Genomic DNA, 19535 nt, shown 5'->3' with positions numbered 1-19535 from the left:
GGCACTGTGGCTCACACCTGTAATCCCAGCACTTTGGGAGGCCAAGAAGGGTGGATCACTTGAGGTCAGGAGTTCAAGACCAGCCTGGCCAACATGGTAAAACTCTGTCTCTACTAAAAATACATAAATTAGCTGGTATGATGGCAGGTGCCTATAATCCCGGCTAAGGCAGGAGAATCGCTTGAACCCAGGAGGCAGAGGTTGCAGTGAGCTGAGATCATGCAATTGCACTCCAGCCTGGGTGACAGAGTGAGACTCCATCTCAAAAAAAAAACAACAACAAAAAATGCTAAATAAAATTGGATTGTGTAAATGAAATAAATTATAGTGATATCAAGGGGAAAATTTCAGACTACCTGCAAATGAAATATACATTTTAAAAAGTGTTGTATGAAATAAGCATTTTTAAATTAAATTGAATTTAAACTAAAAGGTGTTTGAAGTATTTCACAGCACAGCTGCAACTGGTGAGAAAGTCTTAAGGGTTCTACGAAATTCATTTCATCAGAAAAATGCAGTAAGATCTCTCATACACATATATACACACAACTCTCCCATGGATACCAGGAGGCCCTAGAATGCAAAGGAAAATCTCATGCTAAGGAAAACAAAAGAAAAAGAAAATGTAACCTGAAAAGTTTGTGAAAAGCCTTGTGAATGTAGAAAAACGATTTCGATGCAACCACTGCTGAGCTTCCTGAGGTGTGGTTGTTGGTAAGAGGTTCTGAAAGGGAGAGAGCATTTTTTAGGAAACCAAATAGATTTGTCTGTTAACCCATTAGGTAACACATAGCCAAACACACCCACACAACCCCATACTCAGGCCTCGTTTGTGAAAGTTGTTTTCTTTCTCCAACCATGCAAGACGCTCAAGGAGTTCCATCCTTTTCTTCCCCACTAGACCATAAGCTCCTCAAATGGAAGGGTCCTGCATTACTCGTTTCATATCTTTAGTCCCTAGCACAGTATCTGGTTCATAGTCAAAATTCAATAAATGTTTGTTTAATGAATGAATGAATAATACTCCCTAAAAGTTGGGCATTTCTACTGAATTGGACAGTCATCAAAGTATTACTAGACATTGCAAGTAACTGACATTCAACTTTAGACTTACATCTGTGACTGGAGGGGGTGGCTCTGGCTGGTGGTTTGGTGAACCATTTCTAAAGAAACATTTAAAATGAAAGGATGAGTCCATGACACATGCTGGGGCTCACTATTTCATTCCTCATCTTCACAATAAATCTTAAGCTAGAGATTTAAAAAAATCTGTGCTCTCTCATAAAACATTCTTATTCTTTGACCCAATACTTAAATTTTCTATTAGTTTAACCTAAATACTTTATGCGGAGGGGGAGAAACTATGTCATTAGCAACATTTTTTTATTATTGAGGAAATTGAAGAAAATATCAACATTTCAGTAAGTTGGGACTGATGAGATAAATTATGGCATAAAAATATTTAACCGTAAATTTACTAAGATGAAAAATTATGAAAGAATAATTATCAAGAAAAAAATTTAAAAATAAAATGAAAAATATCAGGATAAAAAATTTTATCAATACATTACTACTGTAGGAAATACACAAATATGCACACATACACATGAAAAATATTGGAAGAAAATTTATGCAATGCTATTTGATCACACACATTTAGAATAAAAAAAACTTTTTTTTTTTTTTTTTTTTTTTTTTTGAGACAGAGTCTCGCACTTTCTCCCAGGCTGGAGTACAGTGGTGCGATCTCGGCTCACTGCAAGCTCCGCCTCCCGGGTTCACGCCATTCTTCTGCCTCAGCCTCCTGAGTAGCTGGGACTACAGGCACCCGCCACCACGCCCGGCTAATTTTTCTGTATTTTTAGTAGAGACGGGGTTTCACTGTGTTAGCCAGTCAATCTCCTGACCTCATGATCCACCTGCCTCCACCTCTCAAAGTGCTGGGATTACTGTTGTGAATCACTGTGCCCGGCAAAAACAATTATTTTTAAAGCAGTCTCAAAAATTGGTGCTGCCTAATTTATGATCCAAGGGTTATCGCCACACCCTCAGTTTTTCTTTTTCTTTTTTTTTGAGATAGAGTTTCACTCCTTTGCCCAAACTAGAGTGCAGTGGCATGATCTCAGCTCACTGCAACCTCTGCCTTCCAGTTTCAAGCAATTCTCCTGCCTCAGCCTCGCAAGTAGCTGGGATTACAGGTGCCTGCCACCACACCCCACTAATTGGGGTTTCACCATGTTGGCCAGGCTGGTCTCGAACTCCTGACATCATGATCCGCCTGCCTCGGCCTCCCGAAGTGCTGGGATTGCAGGTGTGAGCCACCGCACTCAGCCTCAGTTTTCTTTTTTTTTTTTTTTTTTTTTTTGAGACGGAGTCTCGCTCTGTCACCCAGGCTGGAGTGCAGTGGCCAGATCTCAGCTCACTGCAAGCTCCGCCTCCCGGGTTCACGCCATTCTCCTGCCTCAGCCTCCCGAGTAGCTGGGACTACAGGCGCCGCCACTTCGCCCGGCTAGTTTTTTGTATTTTTAGTAGAGACAGGGTTTCACCGTGTTAGCCAGGGTGGTCTCGATCTCCTGACCTCGTGATCCGCCCGTCTCGGCCTCCCAAAGTGCTGGGATTACAGGCTTGAGCCACCGCGCCCAGCCTAGCCTCAGTTTTCTTTATACATTCTTTGTCTATGAATTGTCCCTCTTCCCTAATGCCTACTTTTATGGAAGAAAAGTTTCACTAGTATGAAGTACATGACAAAGAGAAGAGAAAAATTTTTAAACACAACTCTTAAACTCTGTATCATATTTGGAATTACCTATAAGTAGAATGTATCATCTATGCGGATGTTAAGATCTTTTTTTCTTTTAAAATAAGATCTTCTTTCTTTTTTAGCCTTAGCTGCAAAATTCAAATTTGGTATTTGAACATAGTAATTAACTTATCTTAGGGCCCTAGTTATATGTATTCCTTCTACAACTAATACCTACTTTTATTCTTAATTGTTACGTTTTGAATATTTAAGCTACCTTAATTAAATCCTTTAAAAAGTAGGTCAGACATAGAGCCTAAATAAATCCAAAAACACAAACATTGCAACCAAACAATATGCTCACACATTTGGTAGTCTAACTATTTCAAGTTTCAATATGGTTATGTGAAATACACGTTAGATGCTAGGACTATATAATACAGCTACTTTTTAAAATTGGAGTAGGTGTCTGTACCAACTTTCAATTATCTCTTATGGTAAAAGATAATAAGGCAAGATTAAATGTATCCCATAAATAAGTCCAAAACTTCATTTTAACCATCATCTTCAAACTTATTTCTTCAATTTTCAAAGATTCGTAATAATTAGGTGTTAGAAGTATTCCTAACAAGTAACAAAACAAATTTTAGTGTTTGTACAATTGTTTCCTGTTCCCAAATCTGGTGCAAGTATGATCAGGAAGTGAAATAACCACAAGATGTGCAGTAATAGGGAGAGGTAAAAAGCCCAGATCATCAGTCCCTGAACCACTAACAATTGACGATAAATGTTACTTTCTAGTGGGGGTAAAAAAGAAGAGGAGAGGCTGGGCGCGGTGGCTCAAGCCTGTAATCCCAGCACTTTGGGAGGCCGAGGCGGGCGGATCACGAGGTCAGGAGATCGAGACCATCCTGGCTAACACGGTGAAACCCCGTCTCTACTAAAAATACAAAAAAAAAACTAGCCGGGCGAGGTGGCGGCGCCTGTAGTTCCAGCTACTCGGGAGGCTGAGGCAGGAGAATGGCGTGAACCCGGGAGGCAGAGCTTGTAGTGAGCTGAGATCTGGCCACTGCTCGCCAGCCTGGGCGGCAGAGCGAGACTCCGTCTCAAAAAAAAAAAAAAAAAAAAGAGGAGGAGGAGGGAGAGGGGAAAACACAAGGAGAAGACAGGGCTATATAAAACTCTTTCAATCTCTTTTGAAGATACTCCAAATCTCAGTTAATATATATATCCATCAAAGAACGACCAAATAGATGTACTTGACTTAAAAAGATCTTGTTTATGAACAGGTAATGAAAGAATATATATTTTGGACAAATATAAGCCAATTTTATATCCCAGACTTACCCTTCCCCAAGAGAAAAACTGCTATGGGAACTGTTGAAGCCAGGTGATGGGGAATTATTGACATATGTGATCTCAGGCCATGGAGAACACTAAAAACAAAGGATAAGTTAGATAATGAACAAGCACATTTGACCCTAGGATTTGACTAAAACATTGTTACTTGAATAGCACATCTTGATTAGTAAATCTTAATTCCTCAGAGACTCCCACAAGCAACAGAGAACACTGCTTCTCTTTCCACCATCTTGGAGCCTGTGGAGACCTGCTGGGAATAGGAATTTTAAAAGGAAACATGTCTAGAAAACTGTGGTCCCGGGCCATTTTTGTTGGTTATAAGTGGGTTCTCCAGAACCAAAGGCAGCACACAGCTCTTCTTAAAATTGAAGGTGGTTTATGCCCAAGATGAAACTGAATTCTATTTGGGCAAGAGATGTGCTTAGGTATACAAAGCAAAGAACACCACAGTAGCATGCAGCAAACCAAGCAAAACCAGAGTAATGTGGGGAAAGATAACTTGGACACAGAAACAGCAGCATGGTTCGTGCCAAATTCTAAAGGAATCTTCCTGCTAAGGCCGCTGGACACAGAATCCATGTGATACTGTGTCCCTCAAGGATTTAAACTAATGAAAAGTAAACAAAAGTAGACTTGTGCTCTTGTTTAAAAAAAAAAAAGGGGGTGAGCGAGAGAGAGAATGTTGCTTAGGAGAAAATTTTGACCAGTTTGGAAGTGATGAATTTTTAAGATTAAAAATTATGAACTGAAATTGTCACCAAAAGAAATCTTTTTACCTCTGTGAGTATGGTTGTCTCATAGGAAGGTTGATATTTCTCCTTTTCATGAGGTGTTCGTTTCTCCATTTTTTCCCTATCGGTTTTTTGCTTTCTGTCTGCACCTTTGGGCTGAAATGAGAAACATTTTGTTTTAAATTCAGGTACTCACCTTTTGACCCAACAATATTGCTTCTAAAAACTTAAATATTCACGTATGAAACAAAATTGTATGTGCAGTGATGTAAAGGCAAGACACATCACTTTAAGTTTGAAAATAGGAAATTTAAATGTTTCTGTTTGATGGAATTGAAAAGAATCCGATCTATAGCTACGGACATGGAAAGATCTTTAAAGCACATAATTAACTGAAAAAAATCAAAGCTCAAAACATTTCAGATAGTATAATCCCATTTATATGTCAAAGAAAATATGTATATAGCTATGTATGTGTGTGTATAAAAGGATAGAAAGGAAGTAGAAGAGCTGGGCGCAGTGGCCCACGCCTGTAATCACAGCACTTTGGGAGGCCGAGGCAGGCGGATTGCCTGAGCTCAGGAGTTCAAGACCAGCCTGGCCAATGTGGCAAAACCCTGTCTCCATTAAAAATACAAAAAATTAGCTGGGCATGGTGTGTGTGCCTGTAGTCCCAGGTACTGGGGAGGCTGAGGTATGAGAATCGCTTGAATCCAGGAGATGGAGGTTGCAGTGAGCTGAGATTGCACCACTGCAAAACAGCCTGGGCGACAGAGTGAAACTCCGACTCAAAAAGAAAAAGAAAAAGAAGAGGGAACTAGACGGACACATATGAAATTACGAAATTATGACAGTGGTTTCCTCTGGGAAGAGGTTGTCGGGGGGGGGTCAGCATCAGAGTAGTAAAGGGAGAATTTCAGTGTTGCTCTGAATACTTCTGTATTATTCAATCTCTTACAATGAGAACATATTTATCCATGTGATAAAAATAAATAGGACCCTGGCTGGGGCACAGTGGCTCACACCTGTAATCCCAGTACTTTGGGAGGCCAAGGCGGGCAGATCACTTAAGACCAGGAGTTCAAGATCAACCTGGGCAACATGGCAAGACCCCCTCTCTACAAAAAAATACAAAAATTAGCCCGGTGTGGTGGCACATGCCTGGAGTCCCACTTACTGGGGAAGCTGAGGCAGAAGGATTGATTGAGCCCAAAAGATTGAGCTATGAGGCCGGGCGTGGTGGCTCAAACCTGTAATCCCAGCACTTTGGGAGGCCGAGACGGGCGGATCACGAGGTCAGGAGATCGAGACCATCCTGGCTAACACGGTGAAACCCCGTCTCTACTAAAAATACAAAAAAACTAGCCGGGCGAGGTGGCGGGCGCCTGTAGTCCCAGCTACTCCTGAGGCTGAGGCAGGAGAATGGCGGAAACCCGGGAGGCGGAGCTTGCAGTGAGCTGAGATCCGGCCACTGCACTCTAGCCCGGGCAACAGAGCAAGACTCCATCTCAAAAAAAAAAAAAAAAGGATTGAGCTATGATTGCGCCACTGCACTCCAGCCTGGGTGACAAAATGAGACCCAGTCTCAAAAATAAATAAATAAGTAAGACCAAATAAGAAAAGATCAAGTATGAATGTAACCAAAAATAGTCCATTTTTGTGAGCTTTACAAGAGTTTGTAACTTCAATAGGCTTTAAGAGCTTTCAATGAGAATCCATGTTCGTGCCTCTAGCCCTCTTTTCCAAGTTCCTATTATCCTATGACCATCTCCATGTAAATTTCTTTACCAGGCATCTTGGTAATTATGTCAATGACTCTAGCTTAGACTTTTTTTTTTTTTTTTTGAGTTTTCAAAAAAATAAGACAAGTTGATTTTCTGACTGGGTAACTAATGTTAACGTAGAATGATAAGGTAAAAGAATCCAAGGGCCAGCACGTTGCTCACGAATACCTTGAAAACTTTGATCTGGCAGCTGGCCGAGTGTAAGTGCTCAGTATATTCCCCGTTTTCATTCTCCTTGAAGGTATCTATTTGTACTCGGAATGGCACCCCCTTTTCTCCACCATGTTTCCTCATAGTGAACTCTGTACTAATACAGTGCACCTGAAAAGAATACAACATCAAGGCTTCAGTACCACTAGCTAGCCAAACCAGTTGGCAGTATTTTTTTTTAGCAACTATTAACAGCAAAACCTTTACTAGGCATTATGAATACCTACAAAAAACACTTTTCCTCTTTGTGATCTTGAAGAATTTACAATCTGATAGAGGAAATAGAAAAAACTTAAATGCTTCACAAATGCAAACAAAATACAAGTACAGATCTAATGCTAACAAAAGCTGCTGTGAGAAACTAAATTCATTAACTGCTTCAAAGAACACAGAGCTGGCCGGGTGCGGTGGCTCACGCCTGCAATCCCAGCACTTTGGGAGGCTGAGGCGGGCGGATCACAAGGTCAGAGATCGAGACCATCCTGGCTAACAAGGTGAAACCCCATCTCTACTAAAAAATACAAAAAATTAGCCAGGGTGGAGGCAAGCGCCTGTAGTCCCAGCTACTCGGGAGGCTGAGGCAGGAGAATGGCGTGAACCCGGGAGGTGGAGGTTGCAGTGAGCCAAGATCACGTCACTGCACTCCAGCCTCGGCAACAGAGCGAGACTGCGTCTCAAAAAAAAAAAAAAAAAAAAAAAGAGAGAGAAATGATTTCTGTTAAAGTTTCCTCAATTTTAAGGAAGATTTTAGAAAGAAGAGCCACTACCCAGTCTGGGAACATAGTAAATATGAAAGTTCACAGTAATATTGGAGAAAAACGTTAGCTTGGCTATTGCATAAAGTCTAAGATTGGTGATTTTTTTTTTTTTTTTTTTTTGAGACTAAGTTTTGCTCTTGTCGCCCAGGCTGGAATGCAATGGCACAATCTCAGCTCACTGCAACCTTTGCCTTCCCAGTTCAAGCAATTCTCCTGCCTCAGTTTCACAAGTAGCTGGGATTACAGGCATGCACCACCATGCCCTGCTAATTTTTGCATTTTTAGTGGAGACATGTTTTTGCCATGTTGGCCAGGCTGGTCTCGAACTCCTGACCTCAGGTGATCTGCCTGCCTCAGCCTCCCAAAGTGCTGGGATTACAGGTGTGAGCCACGGCACTCGGCCTGGTGAATCTTAATAGAAGAACCTTGTCTGACTAAGATTATAGCTGAAAGTCTTAAAATCATATATACAAAGTGCTAACATAGTGACTATCCCATGTGAAATACTCAATAAACTACTGGTTATTATAATTATTACAAATAGGATTTTCAAGGACTCTACCCAAAGAACATAATCAGGTACGCAAATCAAATTTTAAGTATAAAGATGTTCAAAATAACATTACAGATAATAGTAAAAAAATCAGGCCAATCAAGGCCGGGCATGGTGGCTCACACCTATAATCCCAACACTTTGGGAGGCCAAGGTGGGCGGATCACCTGAGGTCAGGAGTTCAAGACCAGCCTGGCCAGCATGGTGAAACCTCTACCAAAAATACAAAAATTAGCCGGGCATGGTGACATGTGCCTCTAGTCCCAGCTACTGGTGAGGCTGAGGCAAGAGAATCACTTGAACTGGAAGGCGGAGGTTGCAGTGAGCCGAGATTGCACCACTGCACTCCAGATTGGGAGACAGAACCGAGACCCTGTCTCAAAAAAAAAATTATGCTGATCTAAATGCCAAATAATTGTTACGTAAATTATGGTACAACCAAGGAATGAAATATTATGCAGCCATTACCAAGCAATTTTGGGAGACACAAATAAATAAACTGGGGTATTAGAAGAGCAATTCAGAAACTCCTCAATGCTCTCAGGCACAGGTTAAAGAGCCTGGGCTTGACAGTAAGGCTAGAACCCTGTAAAGATTTCAAAGTTAACATGTTTTGTCCTTTAAGAAATAAACTGGTAGTAAGAGATGCTCTTCAAAACTGGAACTTTATCTGCAGCGCCTTACCTGAATAAACACTGACGTCCTCTTTGCAGGGTCCCACAGGAACTCCACTGTATTGAGTTGAGTTGGATTAGCCCTAGGATCGATTATACCCACAGACATTGGGATATCTGAGAAACAAAATGGTAATCATTGAACAATTCTGAGGGCTACTCAGTTTTAAATGAGAAAGTATTGATTCTTATATTACTCAGCGTAGCTACTAAGATTTTTGTATATCACATCCTAAATTTCTTTGTGTTTTTTTTTAGATGGAGTCTCGTTCTGTCGCCCAGGCTGGAGTGCAGTGGTAGAGGGCTGGAGTGCAGTAGCACCATCTCAGCTCACTGCAACCTCCGCCTCCTGGGTTCAAGCGATCCTCCTGCCTCTGCCTCCTGAGTAGCTGGGATTACAGGAACATGCCACCTCGCCGAGCAAATTTTTTTTTATTTTTAGTAGAGATGGGGTTTCGCCATGTTGCCCATGCTGCTCTCGAACTCCTGACCTCAGGTTATCCAGACACCTTGGCCTCCTAAAGTGCTGGGATTATAGGATTGAGCCACCGTGCCCAGCCCACATCTTAAATTTCTTCTTTGTCAATGAAAATATTTGATTAGAATAAAATTGGCTTAAGTTCTTTGCTTCTGAGCACCTTTTCTCCTCTTTAAAAAGTTTTTAAAATATGGCAATTAAAAAAATTGTTTGGCCAGGCGCAGTGGCTCATGCCTATAATCCCAGCACTTTGGGGGCCCAAGGCTGGCAGATCACAATGTCAGGAGTTCGAGACCAGCCTGACCAACATGGTGAAACCTCGTCTCCACTAAAAATACAAAAATTAGCTGGCTGTGGTGGCACATGCTTGTAATCCCAGCTACTCAGGAGGCTGAAGCAGGAGAATGGCTTGAATCTGGGAGGTGGAGATTGTAGTGAGCCGAGATCATACCACTGCACTCCAGCCTGGGTGACAGAGCAAGACTCCATTAAAAAAAAAAAATGTTTAGGCCGGGCGTTGTGGCTTACACCTGTTATCCCAGCACTTTGGGAGGCCAAGGTAGGTGGATCACCTGAAGTCAAGAGTTCAAGACCAGCCTGGCCAACATGGCAAAACCCTGTCTCTACTAAAAAACTCAAAAATTAGCCACGTGTGGTAGCAGGCATCTGTAATCCCAGCTACTTGAGAGGCTGAGGCAGGGAGAACTGCTTGAACCCAGGAGGCGGAGGTTGCAGTGAGCTGAGACTGTGCCATTGCACTCCAGCCTGCGCGACAGAACAAGACTCTGTCTCAAAAAACAAAAAAATCATTTTTAAATTGACAATAATTGTACATATTCATGGGCTATATAGGGATATTTCAATACATATAATGCATAGTGATCAGATCAGGGTAATCAGCATATTCATTGTCTCAAACATCTGTCATTTCTTTGTGTTGGGAATGTTCAGTATCCTTCTAGCTTAAAATATGGCAATTTAAAGGCAGTTTCCTTTTAATTTGCTAAAATCCTATTTAAGGTGGATTAAGTCTACACTATCACGAAAACTGTAATTTATAATCTGTTTCAACTACAGTTTTAAAATTAGTTTTATTGCCAAAAGCACATTAAGAGGACTGCTATTGAAGGGGTGCAGCAGAGTGTCTACATGAAAGTAGAAAGCATTATATCACGAATGGAAGTGGGAAAATTTTAACATAAAGATTGATGCAGGCCAAGTGTGGTGGCTCACGCCTGTAATCCCAGCACTTTGGGAGGCCGAGGCAGGTGGATCATTTGAGGTCAGGAGTTCAAGGCTAGCCTGGCCAACATGGTGAAAATTTATCTCTACTAAAAGTATAAAAATTCGCCGGGCGTGGTAGCGGATACCTATAATCCTAGCTACTCAGGAGGCTTGTTACAAATGCACAAGTCATGAGAATGACTTGAACCCAGGAGAAAGAGTTTGCAGTGAGCCGAGATCATGCCATTGCACTCCAGCCTGGGTGACAGACCGAGACTCTGTCTCAAAAAAAAAAAAAAGGAAGGTTGATGCTGACTTACAAAGTAATCAAATAATCCTGTAACAGAGTGACAAATCTTTACTTAAAAGGGAAGCAAGAATTAATGGGTCTGAGTAGAACTTTTCTTTCCATTCCACATAGCAGATATTCAAATAGTATTCCCTGAGTTATCCTATTAACGATCAGACTGGGGAGTTAAGGCCAGGTGATATGTATTATCAGAACTGTGGTATAACTATCCTACTATTTTGGCATCAATGATTCAAACAATAAAGCATCAAGTGGGTTCCACTCCACAATATTAGTTGCGTTAGATTCATCTTAAGGTCAATTTATCATACAGATATCAGGATCACTGCATGAGAACCAATGTTTTCTCAGGTAAAATTAGTAGTAGTTAATTTTTTTTTTTTTTTTTTTTTGAGACGGACTCTCGCTGTGTCGTCCAGGCTGGAGGGCAGTGGCGCGATCTCGGCTCACTGCAAGCTCCGCCTCCCGGGTTCCCGCCATTCTCCCGCCTCAGCCTCCGAGTAGCTGGGACCACAGGCGCCCGCCACCACGCCCGGCTAGTTTTTTGTATTTTTAGTAGAGACGGGGTTTCACCGTGTTAGCCAGGAGGGTCTCGATCTCCTGACCTCGTGATTCGCCCGCCTCGGCCTCCCAAAGTGCTGGGATTACAGGCTTGAGCCACCGCGCCCGGCCCAGTTAATTTTTTTTTAACAACTATGTTACAGGTCTTCACAAATACATATGCAGATACCAGGAAAAGTGACTGCATATGTATTTGTGAAGATCTTTCCTTTATACCCTATGACTTAGGAAAAACAAATTCTACTCTGTGTAGCAACGTAGGAAGACAAAACATAACTGCAAACCGAGAGACATAGCTTCTAATATCAGAACTCCCACTTTAGTGACTGGTTCTCAGGCACTAGTAAAATGACGGAACTTGGCCAGGCGCGGTGGCTCATGCCTGTAATCCCAGCCCTTTGGAAGGCCAAGGCAGGCAGATCATGAGGTCAGGAGATCAAGACCATCCTGGCTAACATGGTGAAACCCCATCTCTACTAAAAATACAAAAAATTAGCTGGGCGTGGTGGCGGGTTCCTGTAGTCCCAGCTACTCAGGAGGCTGAGGCAGAAGAATAGTGTGAATGCGGGAGGCGGAGCTTGCAGTGAGCCGAGATCGCACCACTGCACTCCAGCCTGGATGACAGAGCAAGACTCCATCTCAAAAAACAAATAAGTGAAAAAAAAGGAAGGAACTTTCAGCATGCTGGGGAAAAAAGTCTGCCCCCCTTTACAAACGTATAACAAAATATCAGATCCTGAGCAGCCAAAACAATCTTGAAAAAGAACAAAGTTGGAAGTCTCATGCTTCACAACTTCCAAACTTACTATAAAGCTACACTTAGCAAAATAGTGAGGTATAGGCATAAAGCTAGACATATAAACAAATGGAATAGAATAGAGAGCCTAGAAATAAGTTTTCAAATATATGGTCAAATGAGTTTTGACGAGGGTGCAAGACCATTCAGTGGGGGAAAGAACAGTCTTTTCAACAAACGGTGTTGAGAAAACTGGGTATCCACATGCAAAAGAATGAAGTTGGGTCCCTACCTTGTACCATATACAACCATGAACTCAAAATGGATCTGTGACCTGAATATAAGACCTAAAACTATAAAACTCGTAGAAGAAAACATATGGGAAAAGTTTCTTGGTACTGAATTTGGCAACGACTTCCTGGATATGGCACCAAAAGCACAGGCAATTAAAAAAAATTAGATAAATTAGACCACCTCAAAATGTAAAACTTTAGTGCATCAAAGGATAGTATCAACATAGTAAAAAAGCAACCCACAGAATAAGAGAAAATATTTGCATATGATATATCTGCTATGGGGTTAATATCCAGAATATTTTAGAAATTCCTTCAACTCAATAACAAAAAAACAAAACAATCCAATTCGATAATGGGCAAAAGACTTGAACAGACATTTCTCCAAAGAAAATATATAAATGGCGGGCCAGGAGCCATGGCTCACGCCTGTAATCCCAGCGCTTTGGGAGGCCAAGGCGGGTGGATCACTTGAGGTCAGGAGTTTGAGACCAGCCTGGCCAACATGGCAAAACTCCCTCTCTACTAAAACACAAAAATTAGCTGGGTGTGGTGGTGGGCCCCTGTAATCCCAGCTACTCGGGAGGCTGAGGCAGGAGAATTGCTTGAACCCGGGAGGTGGAAGTTGCAGTGAGCTGAGATCATGCCACTGTACTCCAGCCTGGGCGACAGAGGGAGACTCCATCTCAAAAAATAAATAAATCAGTAAATAAATAAAAATAAAGAAAGAAAGACAATATATAAATGGCCAATAAGCACATGCAAAGATGCTCAACATTACTAATCACCAGGGAAACGCAAATCAAAACCACAATGAGATACTACTTCACAATCATCAGGATGGATATTATCAAAAAATAGAAAGCAACAGTCCAGGTGCAGTGGCTCACACCTGTAATCCCAGCACTTTGGGAGGCTGAGGCAGGCAGATCTAGAGGTCAGGGGATTGAGACCACCCTGGCCAACATGTTGAAACCCCATCTCTACTAAAAATACAAAAATTAGCTGAGTGTGGTGGCGCATGCCTGTAATCCCAGCTACTCAGAGGCTGAGGCAGGAGAATCACTTGAACCTGGGAGGTGGAGCTTGTGGTGAGTTGACATCTCGCCATTGCACTCAGGCCTGGGCAACAAGAGCGAAATTCCGTCTCAGGGGAAAAAAAAAAAAAAAAAGAAAGAAAGCAACAAGTGTTGGCAAGGATTGAAGAAATTGGAATTTTTTTTTTTTTTTTGGGACAGCAGAGTCTCGCTCTGTCACCCAGGCTGGAGTGCAGTGGTGTGGTCTCAGCTCACTGCAAGCTGCACCTCCTGGGTTCACACCATTCTCCTGCCTCAGCCTCCTGAGTAGCTGGGACTACAGGCGCCCGCCACCATGCCCAGCTAATTTTTTTGGATTTTTAGTAGAGACGGGGTTTCACCGTGTTAGCCAGGATGGTCTCAATCTCCTGACCTCCTGATCTGCCCACCTTGGCTTCCCAAAGTGCTGGGATTACAGGCATGAGCCACCACGCCCAGCCGAAACTGGAACCTTTGAGTACTGCTGGTAGAAATGTAAAATGTGTAGTCACTATGGAAAGCAATATAGTGGTTTCTAAAAAAAAAATTTAAGGTAGAATTACCATATGACCCAGCAATTCCATTTCTGGATATACATCCAAAAGAATTAAAAGCAGAGACTCAAACACATATTTGTACATCCATGTTCATAGCAGCGTTATTCACAATAGCCAAAAAATGGAATTAAATTAAGTGCCCATTATGGGATGAATGGATAAACAAAGTGTGGTATATACACACAATGGAATATTATTCAGCCTTACATGGGAAGGATATGCTAACATATGCTACACCATGAACCTTGAAAACATTATGCTAAGTGAAAAATGCCAGTCACAAAAGTACAAATACTGTATGATTTCATTTATGCAGTACTTAGTAGTCTAATTCATAGAGACAGAAAGGAGAATAGTGGTTACCAGGGGCTGTGAAGAAGGGAGAATGGGGAGTTGTTTAACAGGTACAGACATCCAGTTTTGCAGATAAGAAAAGTTCTGGAGATGGATGATAGTGATGGTTACACAATAATTTGAATGTACTTAATGTTACTGAACTATCCACTTAAAAATGCTTAAAATGATAACTTTTATGTAACATATATTTTACCACAACTTAAAAAACAAAACAAAATCATCCTATAGTTGCTATGGAACTAAAGTGTTTATACTTTCAACTTCAATTTTGGTATCATTTTAACTTGTATTACTTAAAATTTTTTATGCTTAATAAATACTTTCAAGGTTTATACTAATTGAGCTTCACAAGCATATGAATCAAGGTAAATGTCAAATAAAGAAAACCAACTCTCGGTCCATAGCTAAAGGCACTTCCTAGGCAATAGATTCTCTTAACTCACCTATGTCAAGAATTCTGTCTCCAGGTCGGTTCCACCTCCAACCCTCTAGCTGCTGATGCTCAGTGTACTGTAGTCTTCTGTCATGGAACACCACACGGAATATACTCTAAAAGGATACAACAAAATCAGATGATAACAGGACCTCTTGAAAATCAGTGCTGACAAAGAAAAACTAGCAGGACTCACTGCCAGTTGGTTTCTAAACACAATCTAAAATTATTTTTCTTAAGATCTGCTTCACTCTAAAACCCATACCATACTAAGTGCTATTTCAGGATAAAATTTTATAATTACTCAGATATAATCTTTTATTTTTTTTTTTGAAACGGATTTCGCTCTTGTTGCCCAGGCTGGAGTGCAATGGCACCATCTCAGTTCACGGCAACCTCCGCCTCCCGGGTTCAAGGAATTCTCCTGTTTCGGCCTCCTAAGTAGCTGGGATTATAGGTATGCGCCACCACGCCTGGCTAATTTTGTATTTTCTGTAGAGACAGGGTTTCTCCATGTTGGTCAGGCTGGTCTCAAACTCCCAACCTCAAGTGATCCGCCCGCCCCAGCTTCCCAAAGTGCTGGGACTACAGGTGTAAGCCACCGTACCCAGCCAATTTCTCAGATATAATCTTTATAGTTAACTGGTATCATATTTAAAACTTGGCTTAAACTTCAGTCCGATGGTAAGTTGGCATAAAGGACTCCCATATGAAGCATTGCTGCATGCCTCTTCTGTTATGCCATGGCTTATCTGGCTTAGCTCTTCAGATGTATATGAAAAACTCACCAAGTGCCCTGCTTGCTAACCCACCATACAACCTGTAAACACTGAGGGTAGGTAGAGCCTATTTCCATCAACTTTCCTTTTGTTACTTTTTCTTTGTAGCAGTGTCTGTTAATTCCTCCCACCACCTTTTGACAAAACTCCTGTTTCAATTGTGCTGTGAATTATCACAGACTAAGAACTGCTCTTCATCAAAGTAGCTTCTGTTTTCCTCGCTATAAGACTAAGTATCAAAAAAGACACTCAGGCTTCTCTAAAGATCTCAAGGAGGTTACTTTACTCCAAAAGAACTTCACTGAGCCAGGGGTGATTACCCTGGACAGGGAGCGGTAAGCGTTCTATTTCTGCAGCTCTGAAAAATTCATGTGAATAGTGGGGCCTACTCTGACCCCAAAGAAATAACACATCAGCTTACCACTCTGCCAACAAATTACGGCACGCAAGAGATACCATCAAGCCCTTGGAAGCAAAAGAACATTAACAACAAAAACAAAAATTTTAAATCACAAAAGAATAAAAAAAATGTACAGAAGAATGATTTATTCGTTTTACCTTCACCAATTTGCCATTAATTTCTGGAAGTTCTCCAAGTTTCCTATTGTCTAGCATTCGAATTTCATAAGACTGTCCTAGAAGAAAAAGTAATTACATATTATATTCATCACAACTTAACTTTGCTAGATTCAGAAAGAATAAAATTCAGTTGGTTGAATATACAATAGTATAATAATATTATTAGTATTAGTAACAACAACCAGAAGCCTTTACTAGATGCTCAGCCCTGTGCCAAGTATTGTCACACATTATCTCATTTAACTGATATACCTTTCTAAGGTATTACCAATCCCATTTTACAGACAAAGAAATTGAAACTTAAAAGAGTTTTAGCAACTTGTCCAAGGCCACACAATTGGTAAATAATAGAGCCAGGTAGAGTAATACTTCTCAGACAGTAATCAATGGGAGGGTCTAGGGAACATGATTAGGAAGAGGAAGCTGGGAACTAAAAATGGACAGCTAAGCAAAAGAAGCTAGTAATAGATATCAAGTATGACATTATAACTCAAATCTCTGAAGTAGTTTTTCTAGTTTGATAGGTCACACCAGAAAGATCTAAGTTTTTACATATAAGTGTACCTAATAAAACATCATAAATGGCCGGGTACAGTGGCTCACACCTGTAATCCCAGCAGTTTGGGAGGCCAAGGTGGGCGGATCAGGAGGTCAGGAGATCCAGATCATCCTGGCTAACACGGTGAAACCCCATCTCTACTAAAAATACAAAAAAAAAATTAGCCGGACGTGGTGGCACATGCCTGTGGTCCCAGCTACTCAGGAGGCTGAGGCAGGAGAATGGTGTGAACTCAGGAGGCGGAGCTTGCAGTGAGCTGAGATCGCGCCACTGCACTCCAGCCTGGGCGACTCTGTCCCAAAAAAAAAAAAAAAAAAACTCATAAATACTGTAGGCCTGCAATAGTACGAATGAATGAGGAAGCATCTAACCTTGATTGAGATACGTTAGGGTTTCATCATGGAGTTTCACTGCTGGAGAGGTAGCAGCACAAAGCACATATTGAAAAGGCAGGATTTTATTCTCATTATCAGGAGGCAAACTTGACTCTTCTTGCTTAAAAATGGGCAATGCGAGGACATCACTAAAATAAAACAAATGATTCACATTAATATCTGGCAATTGTGCAAAGGCAGGTTTATTGTTAAATAATTTAATTGCAATGCTTTGGAAAGCCATAAACATTACTCACCTTGGTGGAGTTTCACCCCAACAATTCCATTTAGATTACCTGCTGTGCTATCCCCCTGACCACAATAGTGTGGGTGAAGACAGATATTCACTGCTAAAACCACTAAGTGTTAAAGAGAATGTTTTGTCAGGCGCGGTGGCTCAAGCCTGTAATCCCAGCACTTTGGGAGGCCGAGACGGGCAGATCATGAGGTCAGGAGATCGAGACCATCCTGGCTAACACGGTGAAACCCCGTCTCTACTAAAAAATACAAAAATCTAGCCAGGCGAGGTGGCGGGCCCCTGAAGTCCCAGCTACTCCGGAGGCTGAGGCAGGAGAATGGCCGGAACCCGGGAGGCGGAGCTTGCAGTGAGCTGAGATCCGGCCACTGCACTCCAGCCCCAGCGACAGAGAGACACTCCGTCTCAAAAAAAAAAAAAAAAAAAAGAGAATGTTTCTAGGAATCATAGACAGGAGTTCCTAAAAGGACTCTGGAAATTATAAACAGAGTTCTAAAATGTATAAATCTAGGACACTCAGTAATGTCTTTGTTCTCAGAAAGGCAACAACTGTACTACCTGTATAACCATATCAGCTGATGTTCTATAAGGACTAAAATAACTTCTACAATTCCTTAGAAGCCACATGAAAAGGACAAATCAATAACGAGTATATATTTCAAGGTCATCTTACATTCTGGGGAATAACAACTAATATTGAGATATTCCTACAAGCCATTTCCTCTAAGAAAAAGCTTTTTGTATCTATCAGTTTATCTAAACTTGCAAACCAAAGACACACATCCATCCTTTGTCAGTAGGAATGTAAAACCACACTCTCATCCTTTGTCAGTAGGAATGTACAATGACATAAACACTTTAGGAAAAGGTTTGGCAATTTTTTATAAAATTAAACATGCAGCCAGGCGCAGTGGCTCATGCCTATAATCCCAGCACTTTGGGAGGCCAAGGCAGGCAGATAACCTAAGGTCCGGAGTTCGAGACTCGGCTGACCAACATGGCGAAACCGTGTCTCTATTAAAAATACAAAATTAGCCAGGAGTGGTGGCGCATGCCTGTATTCCCAGCTATTCGGGAGGCTGAGGCAGGAGAATTGCTTGAACCTGGGAGATGGAGGTTGCGGTGAGCCGAGATGGTGCCATTGCACTTCAGCCTGAGCAGCAAAAGCCAAACTCCATCTCAAAAAAAATAATAATAATTTTAAAATTTTTAAATTAATCAGGCATCTATTGACCCCAGCAGTTCCACCCATTGGTACTTACCAAAGAAAAATGAAAACATAAGTCCACCCAAGACTTGTTATAAACGTCCACAGCATAAAAGCAAAAACTAGGCCAAGCGCAGTGGCTCACACCTGTAATCCCAGCACTTCGGGAGGCTGAGGTGGGTGGATCACCTGAGGTCAGGAATTTAAGACCAGCCTGGCCAACATGGTGAAACTCCGTCTCTACCAAAAATACAAAAATTAGCTGGGTGTGGTGGTGCAGGCCTGTGGTCCCAGATACTTGGGAGGCTGAGGCAGGAGAATTACTTGACCTCAGGAGGCAAGAGGTGCAGTGAGCCAAGATCGTGGCACTGCACTCCAGCCTGGGCAACAGAGCAAGATTCTGCCTCAAAAAAAAACAAAAAAAAAACAAACAAAAAAAACTGGAAAGAACCTAAATGTTCATGAGTAAGAGAATGGATGTACAAACCATGATATATCCATACAATGAACTACTCAGTGAAACAAAGGAATGTAACATGGATGAATCTCACAGATATAATGCTCAACAAAAAAAGCCAGACACAAAGAATGCATAATGCATGGTTCTGTTTATATGACAGTCTAAAACAGGCAGAGCCGAAGAGAACAATGGTTTCCTGGTGGGGCAGGGGATGACTTGGAAGGTATATAAGGGAACTCTGTAGGGAGATGAGTATGTTTTATACTATGATAGGTCTGCTACACAGTTGTAACTCTAACAGCTTATTTTTGCATCTCACTGTAAATGAATTTTACCTAAAAAAAAATTTATTGAATAGAAGATGGGGAATAGGTAGAAGTAAAAATAATAAAAGAGGGCTAGGTGTGGTGGCTCACGCCTGTAACTCCACCACTTTGGGAGGCCAACGCAGGTGGATCACTTGAGGCCAGGAGTTCAAGACCAGCCTGGCCAACATGGTGAAACC

General features: G+C 41.6%; 1 protein-coding gene across 3 annotated transcripts in view; it reads right to left on the bottom strand.

Annotated features, from left to right (window-relative positions):
• The window catches only part of TFCP2 (transcription factor CP2), an 83278-nt gene that overhangs the window by 9915 nt on the left and 53828 nt on the right, over positions 1-19535 (bottom strand). For 2 of the 3 annotated variants that reach the window (XM_033222054.1, XM_033222055.1), the window contains exons 2-10: positions 17105-17256; positions 16154-16230; positions 14827-14932; positions 8823-8929; positions 6786-6938; positions 4879-4989; positions 4088-4176; positions 1115-1163; positions 631-724 (exon numbers count right to left, since the gene is read on the bottom strand). In XM_033222054.1, the coding sequence (XP_033077945.1) occupies positions 631-724; positions 1115-1163; positions 4088-4176; positions 4879-4989; positions 6786-6938; positions 8823-8929; positions 14827-14932; positions 16154-16230; positions 17105-17256 (938 nt within the window). The remainder of the gene's footprint in view (positions 1-630; positions 725-1114; positions 1164-4087; positions 4177-4878; positions 4990-6785; positions 6939-8822; positions 8930-14826; positions 14933-16153; positions 16231-17104; positions 17257-19535) is intronic. The other variant, XM_033222056.1, reaches the window with a different exon arrangement.

This window comes from Trachypithecus francoisi, unplaced genomic scaffold (genome assembly GCF_009764315.1).
Source record: "Trachypithecus francoisi isolate TF-2019V2 unplaced genomic scaffold, Tfra_2.0 Lachesis_group11, whole genome shotgun sequence".
Taxonomy (NCBI): Eukaryota; Metazoa; Chordata; class Mammalia; order Primates; family Cercopithecidae; genus Trachypithecus; species Trachypithecus francoisi.
This window is presented reverse-complemented; position numbering and strand designations above follow the sequence as displayed.